Raw genomic sequence first — 17,086 nt, forward strand, 5'->3', positions numbered from 1 at the left:
CTGTGCCTCTCTCCCACCAGATTCCAAGTGTGCTTAAGGGGGTGGGATCAGGAGTAAGAAAATATAAGTAAGAAAAAGTAAGGAGTACATATAAAATTGCCCAATTAAGCACCACACTGAATACTATCTCTAGACAAGGAGGCAAAACCAGGCACTGCTGATGAGTTAACCAGATAAGACACCGAAAATATTTCCTTCTCCTTTTTGGTTTTAAATCTATTTTAAGTTCCTAGACTTCTTTAGCTCAGTCTGCACCTGGGGGCCACAATGAAGATGCCTACTTCCATGGGAGTCCTTGCCCTGCTGTGGGTAACTCTGTTGCTCTTCTGTAAGTAGAGGTTCAGTCACCCCTTTTGAAGTGCCCAAAATGGATCTAGAGAGCACCTGGGGTGGGGATGACAATTTCAGTGGTGACTTCTAGGCCATACACAAACTATGAGACATTTTCCAGGGATTCTGTAGTGGAGACAAACTGGAGAGCAGAAGAAACCAAGCTGAGCAACACCTATGCAAGAAGTCAAACTGAAAACCTGGTTTCTTGCAATAGCTCTGGCATGTTCCAGAGGTCAAGGGAAGGAAATAGAGGAAAGAAAGAATCTCCATTTTTCTTTGGATTTAATTCCTGAGAAGTTGATTGATTCTTAAAATTCCAAGATCCCAGTGCACAGGAGTCTCAGAAGGTTGGGGATAGACACTAACTTATCTTCTCTAAAATTTTGCAGCTCCAGATGGCATGTCAGCAGGTGAGTCCACTGTCCTTGTTCCCTCGCTGTCCTTGCCTCCCTACACTGTTTCCCTTTATTACAGCATCTTTGGTTTTTAATGATTATTTTTTGTTTTCTAATAATTATTAATCTGCTCTTCTCTGTTCAACCCACCTCCCATATCCATCTTGCCTTGTGTTTCTTTTTTCTCCCATTAAAAATTTTCTCATGTACCAGTTCATTCTTTTCAGTCACCATCTCTTCTTTTTATGCCAACAAGTATCTCTGTTGAACATTTGAATGTCTTAGCTTCTCTTCCAGGCACTATTACATAATATTTATCAATTCTTACATCATCATTTTTAATATTGCTATTTTATAATTGAAGGTGCTTAAACTCAAATTCAGTGATTTTCTGGAGGTTACACAGCAAAGAACTGGATTCTAACATAAGTCCCTTGGATCCAAATCTGGTTCTCTTTCAACTTTATCACCCCTTGATATTTCCTTAGCTTCATATCTCTGTTCTTGGAAGCCTTTTAAGATTAACCCTCTTTATGTTTCTCATTACCTTCAGGAATGACATATATTTTTGCTGTGTATACACTCACAACACAGTTATGCATCCATTATTAATTTATTCAGTTGTCAGTGTACCATCTTTTGAGCTGAGCTATGGTTAAACATGACATTCTTTCTGCCTGACAATGGATTGAAGCTCTCATTTACAAATTATGAAATTAAAATAAAAATAATTAAAATGAATTATTCTATACCACATGTTAAAATTTTCATTTGTCTGTTTTTTAAATATCCTGCTTTTTTGTTCTTCATTTTTGTGCTCCCTAGGTGAGAGCTCCATGTGGTCACAGTAGTATCTCCTCTTTTTCTAAATTCTAGGAATCAGGATAGTGTATAATCAACAACAGTAAAGTGTAAACTAACTATTGATTGGCTACTGGTATGTCTGTACTTTGAAGTCTAGACAATTAATTTTTAATTATTTTTTTCTCTATGAATCTCTTTTTAATTTGATCTTCTCAAAGTCACCTGGAAATCTATGGTGTCCTTGAATCCCCCATGGAATAGAATATTTAGAGGAGAGAATGTGACTCTTACATGTAATGGGAACGATTCCCTTGAAGTTAACTCCACTACATGGACCCACAACAACACCGTGTTAGTAGTGACAACGTCAAGTTTGAACATTGTAAATGCCAGATTCCAGAACAGTGGGGAATACAGATGTCAGAACAACAATCTTATTCCAAGTCAACCTGTGTATCTAAAAGTTTTCAGTGGTAAGTTCCAAGTCCATGGAAAGGTATATTTTCCCATGTGAAAAAAAGGCCTATCTGATGATGGGGAGAAAAGTTATTCCAAGGCTTAGGGTAACAGGGTGGGACTTAGGGTCTCTCATTTAAGACTTGTCCATCTCCCTTCTTCCATCTCTTCCTCTTCTGCTTGCCTGCCCTTCTGCCTTTTTTAAATATTCTGGGTATTTCCAATGTTATTTCTCTTTTATCTTCTCTATATAGGTGCAGATGTATATTATATGGTCAGTGGCATGTTGTATATGTGAATATTGCAAAGAGCTACATATCTGAAATAGGAACAAAAGTTTCAACTTAAAGATTTTCTCTGCAATATCCATGTGCAATGACCTGAATACTAGGTTGTACTCTTCATTGTGAAACATATCTGTGTACATTTTTCATATCTTCTGCTTTTATTGAAAAAACATTTATGTTTCCTTTATTACTTTCCTATTGCTAATAAGTAATGCAGCCTGCTTTGGCATATGTGAGTTAATTAGTAAATGAATGAACAAACTAATGATTTGATTTGAATGACTAGGATATTGTTATATTTTACTTTATTTTTTAATATAAATTTATTTATTTAATTGTTATTTCAGTACAGTTGTCTCCATTTTCCTCCCACCACTCACCTCCATGTTACCCATCCCTGCCTCCTACCCTCAATCCTACCCCCTTTGTCCATGTGTCCTTTATACATGTCCCTTGACTGCTCTTCTGCTATTTCCCCCCATTATCCTTCTTCCCCCTTTCCTCTGGTTACTGTCAGTTTGTTCTTTATTTCAATGTTTCTGGTTATATTTTTCTTGCTTGTTTGTTTTGTTGATTAGGTTCTGCTTATAGGTAAGATCATATGGTATTTGTTTTTCACCACTTGGCTTATTTCATTTAGCATAATGTTCTCCACTTCCATCTATGCTATCACCAAGGGTAGAATTTCCTTCTTTCTTTCTGCTGCATAGTGTTCCATTGTGTAAATGTACCATAGTTTTTTATCCATTCATTTAATGATGGACACTTAGATTGCTTCCAGCACTTGGCTATTATAAATAGTGCTGCTGTGAACATTGTGGCACATAGGTTCTTTTGAATTGGTGTTTCAGGATGTGTAGGGTATAATACCAGCAGTGGAATTGCCAGGTCAAAAGGTAGTTCCATTTTTTAGTTTTCTGAGGAAATTCCATACTGTTTTCCACAGTGGCTTCACTAATCCACATTCCCACCAACAGTGCACTAGGATTCCCTTTTCTCCACTACCTCACCAGCACTTGTTTGTTGCTTTGGTTATGATGGCCATTCTGACCAGTGTGAAGTGAACATGTATCACAATTTTTATTACATGTAATTATGTATTTAATGTCCTTATCCTCATTTTGCTCTATATTTCAAAAGATTTAGGGCCATGTCTGTTCCTTACATTGTATCTCCAGTTCCTAATGTAATACCTAGGAGCTAGTAAGTACTCAATACATTTTTCAATAATAAGCCATTAAATAATAAGAGTCTGTTTCTATGACTAATGCTATTTTAAGAATTGAAAAACATGACCTGGCAATTCCACTGTTGGGATTATATTCTAAGAATCCCAAAACACCAATTCAAAAAAAACCTATGAATCCCAATGTTCATAGCAGCACAATTTATAATATCCAAGTGCTGGAAGCAACCTAAGTGCCCATCAGTAAATGAATGGACCAAAACCTATGGTACATTTACATGATGGAATACTAAGCAGCAGAAAGAAAGAGCTCCTACCCTTTGCAATACCATGGATGGAACTGAAGAGCATTATGCTTAGTGAAATAGGCCAGATGGTGAAAGACAAATACCATATGATCTCACCTATAAGTAGAACCTAATCCACAAATGAAAAAGCAAGCAAAATATAACCAGAGACATTGAAATGGAGAACAAGCTGACAGTAACCAGAGGAGAGGTGGGAAGGGATAATGGGAGGAAAAGAGGGAAGGGTTTTCAGGAACATGTACAAAGGACACATGGACAAAACCAAAGAGGGGTAGGATCAAGAGTGGGGAGTAAGGATGGCTGGAGTAGGTAGAGTGGTGGGGGTGAAATGGAGACAACTGTACTTGAACAACAATTAAATAAAAAAAATTTTTTAAAAACAAACAGAATTGAAAGGCATAAACCAAGGAAGAATTTTAAATGGAGATATGGCTAATTTGTACAAACATATTTTATCTAAGATCAATCCTTGAAGATACTTCCAAAGTTTACTCTAAGGAAATATTTAATTTGTATTTAGAATTTGCATATGGGCATTAAAACATTTTTTATTTGAGATAAAAATACAAAGTTTGTTTACACTTTTTTGGTAACATTTTATTGTTGTTCAAGTACAGTTAAAATATATTTTATTTATAATATATACATATATAATAAATATATAATTAATGTGTATAAATATAAACTTTCTACTATTGTAAATATATAAATATAATAATATAATAAATAAAATTTTATTTATAATATATAAATATATAATAAATGCATATGATTTTAAATGCATTATATAAATATATTTTAAGTATAAGCAAACTTTGTTTTAACATATTATAAATAAATATAATTTAAAATATATTATATAAATATTATAAATAAATATACTTTTAAATAGATTACATAGATATATTTACAGTATAAACAATCTTCATATTTTTATCCTTATAATTAAATAGTATTTAAAATATATTAAGAGACAATTAATATATTTTACAGAGACAATAGTATTTAAAATATGTTATGACAATTACATGTCATAAAAATTGTGATACATGTTTTAAGAAAATTTGGAGGTAATCTATGATTAATAGTACAACTGGGAAGTCCCTGTGAGATCAGAGAGGACAAAATAGACATTGTCCTAGTTTGAGATACACTAGGCAGAATAGGCTGACTTCCCACATAGTGACTGGAACTAATAACAATGGAGCTAAAGGGAATATTAGGTTTCAGACCTTCCATGGATGGATTCAGCAAAAGTTTCAGATAAATTTTATGACCCCAGACTTACTTTTCTGGAGAAGAAGAGATTTATCAATATAAAAGTTCACTCTAAGGATTGTTTTTTTATTGATTTTATGAGCCAAGAAACATTAATGATTAACAATGGTTTCTGACACACACTCAATGCAAGACCTCATTTATTTTATCTATTATCTATGTATCTACAATCTGTCTATCTCATCTATCTATTCATTCATTGTGGAATAAGTAACATAATAAATGCTCTTTAGATTGGCTGCTCCTTCAGTCTTCTGCTGAGGTGGTTTTGGAGGGTGAGTCCTTCGTCATCAGGTGCCATGGTTGGATGAATAGAAATGTCTTCAAGATGATTTACTACAAGAATGGCAAAGCACTGAAGTACTGGTATGAGAAACACAACCTCTCCATTACCAATGCCACAATAGCAGACAGCGGCAACTATTACTGCACGGGCATACTTTGGCAGAAAAACTATACCTCTGATCCCCTAAAAATTACTGTAAAAAAAGGTGAGTTAGTAGAAGGAAAAGGAAGGAGCCCATAGCTGGGGAATGGGGAGGAGAAATTTCAGCTTGAAATAGTAACTGCTTGTAAAATGGCGGCAGCTGTGATATCTTAGAAAGTCTACTAAATTTCAAAGAGGGAGGCCTGGGGTGTAGTATGTCTCTCAATCTCTGTCTTATATTTTTTATTTATTTAATGGCAATAGTAATACCTAGTTACATTATTGAATGTTTATGAAGGTTAAATGTGGTAATATATGTGAAATGGTTTTTATAAACTGTTAAACACAACCCAAACATAACAGATTGCAATTAGTTTTGATCTCAAAGTCATCTGCTGCTCTTGAGGGAGTACAATTAGTAAATTGAAAGGAAGTTTCAAAGTTGAAGGAACAAAGGCTATGAAGAGCTTGGGAAGTCTATTTCAACCTAAAAAGTATGAGAAAAGAAACCAACAAGTCAATAAATAGCCTGTGTTCCTGTGTATTGGAAGAGAAAGAGGGCTTGATGAGGAAAATAGGCAAGTGGGCTGCCCCTATAGTCAAGGAAAAGGACTGTTTTTCCCAAACTTTATATAAGAGAGGAAGTCTTTGAAATATTTGCCTTATAAGAAGGAAATCAGGCTTTTTATCGTGCAGACTTGGCTCATACTAATGTCTGTGAAAGCATGAGACCACAAGCCAGAATTAAGCTCTAATGGCTCTTCTGTTAGCAAATTTAAGACCTAAATACTATTTAATTGTTGCTGGACTTTTAGTATCTTTATCTGTGAAATAAATGGTTTGATCTAGACTTCATTAGAATCACTTGGGGAAATGAAATAAATAAATATATCTATATCTATCTATATATATATGGATGTATATATTAATATCTCATCACTACAAATTCTAATTTAATTGGTTTGGACAAGGCCTGGGAATTAGTCTTTTAAAAGCCCTTGCAGGTAATGTATAGGCAGTGTTTAGAGCCACTAGCCTGGGTGAGCTCTAAGCCATATCCAGCTTTAATATTCTGGGGCTCAATAATTCTAAAACAATCACAAAAAAGCAGAAGTTTGTAAAAAGAGTAACATGGTGGAACTGGAAGGAAACTTAAAAATGATTTAGTCTGATATCTTCATTTCACCCAAAAGGTATGCAAGAATGATGATTGATTGATTGATTGATTGATTGATTGAGAAATAAGACACTGGTGAGTCCCTGCCCTCACTCAGTCTCCTTTCTAACCCTCAATAATAGTATTGGACATTGGTATTGACAGCTCCAAGAAAGAGGTCATTTTTCCTATTACCTCCCTCTTGGACATATTGGCTAGAGAAACTGTTAGACAAAGACTGTGGGGAAGATAGTTAGAACTCCTAAGGCTCTAGGAAGCACAGTATAACAAACCTAAACTCAGGAGTGTTTTGTCCCTGAATCTGAATGCTATACCATGCTAGACTTTGATAAACCATGCTGGGCCCTTATTTTAGGGAGAATGAGGCCCTGTACCTCATTGTTCAATATTTAATATGAGTTATGTTTCTTGTTCTATCTAGATTCCACCACACCTCACTGGCTACAATTTCATATCCCATTTTTGGTGATGATTTTGTTTGCTGTGGACACAGGGTTATTTATCTCTACCCAGCAGCAGTTCAAATCTATCTTGAAGATTAAGAGGACCAGAAAAGGCAACAAACTTTCAGACCCACATCCTAAGTGACTAATGTCATTGCTCTAGAAATATTTGCAAAAGCAATTTCTTTCTGGCATCAGCAATTGCTTCTTAATTGTCAAACACAACTCACAATGTACATAGAAAGATCTATGTTCAACTGAACTATTTGGTAAACCAATTGAAACTGTTTAAGTGGCATGTAGTTGTAAGTGCTCAATAAACATCAGTTAAATAAATAAAAGAATGTATAGATTCATTTATATATCTATTCATTTATTTATATGTGTGTGAAAGAAAAGCATGATTTGAATAAAAAATTGTGAAACCATTTAACATGATTCTTCCAAGTATTTTTAGGCTTGCCCCCTTTTTTTGTTTGTTTTTGGTTTTGCTTCTAGAGGCAAAAATCATGAAGTTTTAGATTAGACATGTGTCTTGACAATTGTAAATATAAGGTAGGAATGAGAACACCTGGTAGAATGATAACAAAGCTAATCATTTTCATTTTTTCTCTTCAATGTACTATCCACAAGCTTCTACATCTTGGCAGATTCTGGGGAGATCTTGAGCCATAGAAATCTGAGGATGTGGCTCAATCTAAAATTTCCTTGTGATTGTTTTACCCCTCTAAAATCTCCCAAACTTATGAATACCCTCTTACAGCATCTAAACTAAGCATCTTGGAGTGATTCTAGTAAATAATAATAATCAGAACTCTCCACTCTGAAAACCATCCAGAACTGAATAAATTGCAAGCAAAGAATTTAGACATTTTGCTTTGTTGATTTCTCCTTTTATTTTATGCCATTGGAACAATTGTTGGAAGCCCAGGATTCTCTCATGGAATAAATGAGACTAAATTTCATCCTCTTATAAAGCCATCCATTAGAAAGAGATTAAACTACACATGAGAAGAAATGGATCTAAGCCCCTATTCTTCTATTTTCTAGGTTTATGATTTGGAAAATGTTTTTATACCTCTTTGGGCCTTAGCACTTCATTTATAAAAGAACTAATAGTCATCTTGTCAACCTCAAAGTGTTCTGAAAATTAAGTGAATGTCTGTATTTGGAAATTCTCTATAAATTGCAAAGATTTAGAAGGACTCCTAGCTTGTATGAGACCTAATATTTGCTCCCCCACTCCAACCCAACCCCACCTATAAATAGTTATACTGAGGGCTTGCAGAAGCATTAGGGAAGAGACATATCATGTTGTCAGTACTGACCATGAGCTTACAACAGTCAATGGAAGATTAGAGCATCCACAGTTTACCTATGTTTTAGAACAGTTAAAAAACTAAGGAGGAAGTGAATCTGGGGTGAACTTACAAAAGATCCATGACACTGACAAGTCCCATATTCTCCAAAGAATGTATTTGAGCCACAAAGCAAAATAAATTACTGGAGTTTACACACACACACACACACACACACACACACACACACACACACACACAGCTATTTGGTATGAACACTGTCCACTTTTTAAATTTTAAAAATGTGCTTTCTTTTTTTCACATTTTTAATTGTTCTTAACTACAGTTGTCCCCATTTTACCTTCATCACTCCCCCACCCCATCCAGCCCTAACTCCCACCCTCAACCCTAGCCCCTTTGGCTTTGTCCACGAGTCCTTTATACATATTCTTTGACAACTCTTCCCCTTTTTTCTTCTGTTATCCACATCCCCCTACCACTCTGGTCAGTTTGTTCTTTATTTCAATGTCTCTGGTTATGTTTTGCTTGTGTGTTTGATTTGTTGATTAGGTTCCACTTATACATGAGATCATATGGTATTTCTCTTTCACTACCTGGCTTACTTCACTTAGCATAATGCTCTACAGTTCCATCCATGAAGTCATGAAGGGTAGGAGTTCCTTCTTTTTTGTGTGCTGTGTAGAATTCCATTGTGTAAATGTATCATAGTGTTTTTATCCACTCAATTATTGGTGGGCACTTAGGTTGCTTCTAGCACTTGGCTATTGTAAATTGTTCTGCTATGAATATTGGGGTGCATAAGCTATTCTTTCCAGATCCTTCTTACTTGTAAGATTTCTTTTGAGAGATCAGCTGATAATCTTATGGGAACTCCTTTGTAGGTAACTCTCTCCTTTCCTCTTGCTGATTTTAAGATTGTCTCCTTATCTTTAATCTTGGGTAATGTAATTATGATGTGCCTTGGTGTGTGCTTCCTTAGGTCACACTTCTCTAGGACTATCTGAGATTTCTGGACTTCCTGAAAGTCTCTTTCCTTCACTAGATTGGGGAAGTTTTCCTTCATTATTTTTTCAAATAAGTTTTGAATTTCTTGCTCTTCTTCTTTTTCTTCTGGCGCCCCTATGATTCAGATGTTGGAACATTTAAAGTTGTCCCGGAGGTTCCTAAGCCTCTTCTCATTTTTTAAAAAATTCTTGTTTCTTTATTCTGCTCCAGTTGGATGTTTATTTCTTCCTTTTGTTCCAAACCATTGATTTGAGTCCAGTTTCCTTTCCTTCACTGTTAGTTCCCTATATATGTTTCTTTATTTTACTTTGTACAGCCTTCATTTCTTCCTTCATTTTGTGACCAAGTTCAATCATTTCTATGAGCATCCTAATCATTAGTGTTTTAAATTCTGCATCAGATAGATTAATTATCTCCTCATTGCTTAGATCTTTTTCTGGAGTTTTGATCTGTTCTTTCATTTGGGCCATATTTCTTTGTGTCGGTGCAACTGTTATGTCATAAGGGGCAGAGTCCTAGGTATTCACTGGGGTGGGGCAACCTTTTTTGCTGCATTGTGGCACTGCCTGTGGGGGAGGGGTCAGAGAGGAAACAATGCTGCTCCCTCATTCCTCTCTAGTTCCACTTTCCAACAAACTCTCCTCTGAGACTGGGAGTTTCCCCTGCCTTCTCAACCCCCACAGGATTCCACAGCTAGAGGTTTTGAGTCCTTGGTTTCCCAGTCAGCTAGCCTCTCCCTTGCTCTCACAGCCTGCTGCCTTGCTTTAGATTCTCTCCACCTGGATGCCTGTCTCTGCCCCTTCTACCTGTCAGGAGGAATGTTTCTTTAACTCCTTGATTGTCAGAATTCCAAGGAGTCTGATTTTCTGGCAGTTCTGGTTGTTTATTATTTTTAAATTGGTTGTTATCTTTCATTTGATTGTGTGAGGAAGTGAAGGGTTTCTACTTATGCCTCCATTTTATCCAGAACTCCCTGGACTGAACCATAGTTTTTTGATCCACTCATTTACCAATGGGCACTTAAGTTGCTTCCAACACTTAGCTATTATAAATTTTGCTGCTATGAACATTGGAGTGCATAGATTCCTTCAAATTGGTGTTTCAGGATTCTTAGAGTATCATCCCAGCAGTGGCAAAGAACACTGTCCACTTTTTTAAAAATCATTTCAGAGAGGTTAGAAATGACAAGATTCCCAGTGAGCAGATTTCTCACCTGACCTCATGCAAATAAGCCTAATGAGTAGAGAAAAGATTTTTTTTTCCACAAAAAGAGGACAGGAAGAGTCCCTACAGGAGTTTCCTTTATTAATTTCTCTCCCTTAAGGAAAAATAGAGGCATATTCATATTACAGGGGCCTTTGGACCAGAGTCTTGCAGAATGTTCATTAACAATCTCTCACTTCACAGTGCTCTATACATAGCTACACATAAGGCTAGAGAGCAAGTTACTTACTCTTCTTTTGCTCTGAGACTAATGACACAGACTTAAAAATTGAAAGATAGTTAACATAGGTACAAAGACTAGGCTTGAACAGCTCAGGTTACAACTTCTAAGGAATTTTCTGAGTTCTTGAGTATTACAATTCACATTTACCTCTCCTTTTATACTCACTCCAAGCTTATGAAGACTATAGATACAGCACAAACCTAGAGGTATAAGCTACTATTAACTAGCTGTGTGGTTGAGGAAAGTCTCTGAGATTCCACTTCTTCTTTGTAAAAAGAAGGGTTTGTATGTGGTGGTTGGTATGATCCCTTTGAGCACAGACATTTTGTAATTCATTACTTGGGAACCCAGTTCTCATGTGATTATTATCCACACACAAAAGCTCAAAATTCATTCCTCAAGAAGCTTCAGTGTGTTATTTTTCCCTTTAACCTCCACACATTGGTATCTCCACTCACTGTGCTATTTCAATAGCTAAAATTGAATAGCTGAATTTTAGGTTTATTTCATTCATATGCCTACTATTTCTATTTTCTAATTTCCTCTTGATATTCATACATCTATTCCATAGGGAATGTGGGACACAAAGTTAGGGCTTCAGCATTTCATGGACTCACAAAATATGGCATTTTAAAGAATATACATATCAAATTGAATATATACCATATTCCATATATAGCATATGGAATATATACTATATTCCATGTATACCATACTATATATATATATATATAGAGAGAGAGAGAGAGAGAGAGTGTGTCTTTCCAGATAGTATCCAACCATGTAATATGAAAAATAGAGACATTTATTGAGGAAGATATGAGATACAAAAAACATTGTACATAAGATAATGATTCCTCAGTCCCCTTCAAAGTAGGCACCTTAGGACTTCACATAGTTCTCCCAGTAGCCATCTGCTGCACTGTTGTATTTTCCTAAATCTTATCAATGGTCTGAAATCTCTTCCTTTTCAAAGGTGTTTTTAGGTTTGGGAAAATCCAGAAGTTGCAAGGTACCAAGTCTGAGCTATAGGGGGGCTGAGTCACCTGGGTGATCTGATGTTTCACCAAAAACCTCTGTATGAGATGTGATGTGTGAGGGAGTGCATTGTCATGATGAAGCTGTCAATCACCCATTGCACATAGCTGTGGACCTTCTGAATTATCTGAATAGTTTATCTGAACATGGAGCAATGTTCAAGCTTAATGAAAAATTTGATATAGATTCATTGCTCTACTTGCTCAGTCATTTTGAATGCAACAGCTACACAGTACACATACTCCACAGCATCTACTATCCCCACTGATTAGTACAGTGAAGTCATCATTGTTCACACATGTGCATTCCAGTACATTTTCCTTGGCTTCCAGGTTACATCAATATCAATGTCATGCAAACCATTCTCATTGCATATATATAAAAGGTTATCTGTCTATGCCAGATACATATAATCTTTCTATCTATGCCAGAGACAGTACATGTATGTTATGCAGATGGCTGAAATAGAATTAATTCACCATAGCTGCACACTTGATGCCTCATTTATTACCTCCAAGCTCATACAAAATTGGTCTAGGCTAGTCCATAGAGCAAATTTTCTCTTCCACACTTGCTGCTTTAAACTGCTTGCTACAAATTATCATGAATTCCTAATAGGGCTTTTTTACAAAGACAAAAACAAAAACAAAAACAAGAAAACAAGTCAATAGGTCCCTACTGGTGTCCAAATGGAGATAAAATCCCTTCACATTTCAAGAATAGAAACTCAGACAAAAAACCCAACCTGCCAGTAAATTGGAGAAATGAATGCTTAAATAAAGGCTCTGGTCTTTCTCTTTACTCTAAGTGGAAAATGGGACAACAGGGTTATCTCCTTGAACATACAGGAAAAAAATCTAGTTTTAGAATGGCAGAAGACCCCTGGATAACATGAGAGAGTAATACTGTCTTCCTGTCTTAAGTTGTCTGTCTAGCTCTGGAGACTTACTTACCAAGCCCAAGTCCCCATCAATGCTTCATCAATCTCCATGACATTCCCACCATAAACAGTTTACAACTGTGCCAGGAATCACTCTCAAGTTTGCTTGTATATATCACTTACAGCATCCACTCATTTTTTTCCTTCTTGAAAATTGGAATGGTATATGCTCAGGTTTAGTCTTTCTTATATTTGCAATCTTAAACATGTTGCTAAGAGTAGTTAGCAATCTCACTGTAAAATAAAGGCATCAGGCTGAAATAAAATTTAAATTACTCATAGACACATTTTGAAGACAAAAGGATGATTTTTTGTGGATTCTGAGAAAAAGTGTATATTTTAATTTTTGATCAGTTTCCAAGAAAATAATACTAAACTACTGTTGACTGAATTGAGCCACAGTAAGTATAGTTCAATTAATAGCATGAAATTGTTTTTTAAATTAAAATATAGGAATCACTCATCTTCTGTCTTCATTAGAATATACCAAGGCTGAAAAGTTGGGTTTCCCATTTGCCAATTGTTGTTCTAGAAATGGATTCCTAAAGGGTTGTAAAGAGATATCCACAGGAAACAGACTCAAACAGAGATTTGAATGCAACAAGTTTATTAGGGAAGGCTCTGAGCATCAAGATCTATGTGAAAGTAAAGGAAGCAGAACTGAGGAAAGAGAATAGTTCAAATGTGACACAGCCACAGTAAAAACCTCAAACTGTCTCACAGATGAGAGCCCAAGATACTCCCAGCAGCTGGAGTAATGAATGTGGTTCCTCAAAGGAAGCAATCAGGGTAGTATACAACAGCCTCCACTAAATACAACCTCAAACAGAAGAAAGTGTGACACTAGCCATCAAACCTTTACCTAACATTTTTATCTTGATTAAGAACTACTAAGAAAAAGAGTTTTTGTACTTGTTTTATGACTATCCTCACAGAAATGAACTGGCTCTATCATTTCTAGAAACCTGGACACAAAGGCAAATATATCTTTTATCTCTTGTCAGGCTTCACATACCAGTGTTTTTTTTACAAAGTGAGACATGTTCACCTAGAGGATTTGTTAACTTCCATGGACTTGTCCCAACCTCAGTACCAAAAAGACTTTATGACACTCTCACAAGCTTTTTCAGGGCTACCACTTGGTATCAGCTGGATTCTGGACACTGCAAGAGTTGTGTTTGAAACTCAGGCTTTGCTTGATCCTTGAAATAGAAGGCCAGAGAAAATGGAAGAATAAGGAAGAGATTTTTCCTTGTACCAGAGCATGCACTTTCACCTTCTATTTGCCCACACATAAAATTATTTTTTTCAACTCAGATTTTAAGCTGGAGTATCAAAGAAATTTTTGAAGATTTACCTCTTCAGGCTTAGGAGTTTACTCTAAAACACAAATTTTTTAGTCAAGTTTCATAAGTTGTACTTAAAATGCTTACATGTATAGTACTATTACAAAGAGTTTAGCTCTGTCTTGCAAAAGAAGCTATGTTTTTCCTTGGCTCTTTCCAACCACCATTCCTTTTCACTCTCATGTAGGAAGTATAAAAAGCATTGGACTCTTCAGCATGTTCGACTTTATAATTGGAGTTTTCTCACCTAGGCATGTCTGGACTATGGACAAATCACTTTTGAATTTTCAGTAGCTGATGGCATTTTGATTTCCTAGATTTGCACTACTCATTCTCAATAGTGGTCAATTAGGGCTGTTCTAGTCACTTGGAACATGAGAAAGCTATCTTTTGATGATTCTTCAGGCTGTGATGGCAAGTAGCTAAAACAGATTACAAGAGACTTCAGTGTTCACAGAAATGATATGCATGTATGTCCCCTCACTTAATTGTTAAAATGTTTGCATAAACTACTACTGCACCCTCAATAGCACAGAATGTCTTTCTCAGATAGCTTCTAAATCCTTTGTTTAGTAACTCTTAAAAGTCTGTTCTATTTTGTGTCTTAATGGAGTTGTATAACAACATATTCTCAGGGTGTGTATGGCTATGTGCATGTATGACAATATGAGTGACTCAGGCACGTAAATATTTCTCCTACATTCTTAACTGTCTGCTAAACCATTTTTGTCTTTTCTGAAGGAAGGCACAGACAACCATGACTAGTTCTAATGGAAGTCTCCAGTTAAATTTAGCACCCAAGTAAATTTAGTCTATTTTTCTTTATCCCATAGTTAAAGCCATTATCAAAACAGGATTAAAATTAATATCTATATAAAATCAAGTAAAAGACTTTAATAACCTCTCCTCATTAAGGGGAGAGAGACTTTTTCCCCATGGCTCTGCACAAAGCATCCTTGACCTCCTTTTTCCTCAGGCTGTACACAACAGGGTTCAACAAGGGAGTGATGACAGTGTAGGTCACTGAGATGAGTATCTCATGCCCTAGAAAACTCTGGGACTTAGGCTTCAAGTATATGATGGAGGCACTGCCACCATCATCTACTGTGGATGATGACTACTATGAGGTGGGAGGCTAGGTGGCAAAGGCCTTCTTCCAACCCTCAGCTGAAGCAATCTTAAGGATGGTAGAGATGAAGAAGACGTAAGAGATAAAGACCAGATTCATAAGCAGAACAAGAACACAGATGCTGACAATAAAGTTGATTATTTCATTGACCATGGTGTCTGTGCAGACTAGCTTCAGCAGGGGTCTCACATCACAGAAGAACTGAGAGATGATAAAGACATTATAGAAAGGGAGGCAAAACACAGGTGTTACTTGGACAGTGGCCACACCCAGACCAATTCCCAGTGACCTAGATACAAACTGCACACAGGCTCTTTACCCAGAATAACTGAGTACTCTAGGGGATTACAGATTGCCCCATAGTGATCATATTCCCTGGCTGTAAGCAGGAAGTAGTTGTTGATACCAAAGGTGAGATAAAAGAAGATCTGAGTGGCACAGCCTTGGACAGCAATGGGCTGATGACACTGCAGTCCAGAAAGCATGTGGGGAATGATGGCCACAGTATAGCAGACCACAGAGATGGACAGCATGCTCATGAAAAACTGCATGAGAGTCTGGAGATGATGGTCCAGTTCAGTAATAGTAACAACAATGACATTGACAGAGAGAATCAGCAGATACAAAGTTAGAAAGGCAATAAAGAAGAAAGACAAGTGTGTGCTGCCACCCAAAGCTGGAGAAACCTTTAAAGAGAAATTCAGTCACAGCAGTGGAGTTTGGGTTTTGCATTAAGAAAGGTTTTGGTCTGAAAGAATAAGGAAAAGAAAAAAAAGCATGATGAGTCAACTATGAAAGATAGTAGCCTTTACCAAGGCCTCCAGTAAAGGGCCATACATCTTCTGAGCAATTCCCCACACCTTAAGGCCTATCACTGTTGAGCTGTTGGATAATTGCTCAGAGTCATCACCTTTATCCATCCTCTTCTTTAGTACTACAGACCTGTTACCTAGGCCCCTAGGATTGAGGTCGAAGATAGGTCTGAGAGGGAAAGTAGAGACAAACTAAAAGACAGATTTTATAGAAATAATTATCCAACCATTGAAGAAGTGAGTTCAGGCAAATGAAGAAGCCCATCTTTATAGGTTTCCTCAAACACACTTAAATTAGTTCCCTAAAGATTTAGTGAGTAACAGTGACCTAGGTGAAAGATAAAACATATCTGAGGCTATTATCAACACTGTCAGAATGCACTAACAACAACAAATGCTCCATGAGGGTCCTAGATTGACTTCTCCTCCCAAGAAACCTAGGTCCTAGGCTTCATTTCCCTGTGCACTATACTTAGAATTCACTGTGATTAGGAAAGATTAAAAAGGAAACACTTTTACTGGATATCCCACAGGGCTTCTACCAAATGTACTTTAGATCATGAAAAATGGTTTGAAGAGGAACTGTAGGTTTTAGACTTATCTCCTTGAATTCTAGATGAAGGGAGGAAAGAGGATGGAATAAATTTGAGAATATTCCTTCAAGTAGGGAATGAATTTTCCTAGTGAGAGCAAAGATAAAATTTATTTAATCAGATAAGGACCAGATATGATATTTTTACTTCAATTTTTATATTCTAAGCTGTGATAGGGAATAGAAATAAGTTTACCCCAGGTGAGAACTGGAGACTATACTGGAGTAGATTTAACCCTGCTGCTTAAATCCATAACGTGTGATAAAACCCATCATGTTTAATCATTACCTCCATTCAGAAAGCTGAGATTCATCTCAATTCTCCCTTTCCTTTTTTCACCTTAAAGACAGTACCTTATAAATT

General features: G+C 36.3%; 1 protein-coding gene and 1 pseudogene across 2 annotated transcripts; one reads left to right on the plus strand and one right to left on the minus strand.

Annotated features, from left to right (window-relative positions):
* The first annotated feature begins 229 nt into the window (after window positions 1-229).
* Window positions 230-7,434, plus strand: FCER1A (Fc epsilon receptor Ia). 2 transcript variants are annotated; one of them, XM_045841531.1, is made up of 5 exons: window positions 230-328; window positions 723-743; window positions 1,751-2,005; window positions 5,281-5,538; window positions 7,073-7,434. In XM_045841531.1, the coding sequence occupies exons 1-5, from the start codon at window positions 268-270 to the stop codon at window positions 7,237-7,239; spliced, it is 762 nt and encodes a 253-aa protein (XP_045697487.1). In that variant the 5' UTR covers window positions 230-267; the 3' UTR covers window positions 7,240-7,434. The 2 variants fall into 2 exon arrangements, with proteins under 2 accessions (XP_045697487.1, XP_045697489.1); XM_045841533.1 differs by lacking the exon at window positions 1,751-2,005 and having other exon boundaries at window positions 262-328.
* A 7,665-nt stretch (window positions 7,435-15,099) lies between these two features.
* On the minus strand, window positions 15,100-16,050 carry LOC123820576 (annotated as a pseudogene).
* Window positions 16,051-17,086: the final 1,036 nt, after the last annotated feature.

The sequence above is a fragment of the Phyllostomus hastatus genome, unplaced genomic scaffold, assembly GCF_019186645.2.
Source record: "Phyllostomus hastatus isolate PE091 unplaced genomic scaffold, TTU_PhHast_1.1 phas_contig_36, whole genome shotgun sequence".
In the NCBI taxonomy this organism is placed as follows: domain Eukaryota; kingdom Metazoa; phylum Chordata; class Mammalia; order Chiroptera; family Phyllostomidae; genus Phyllostomus; species Phyllostomus hastatus.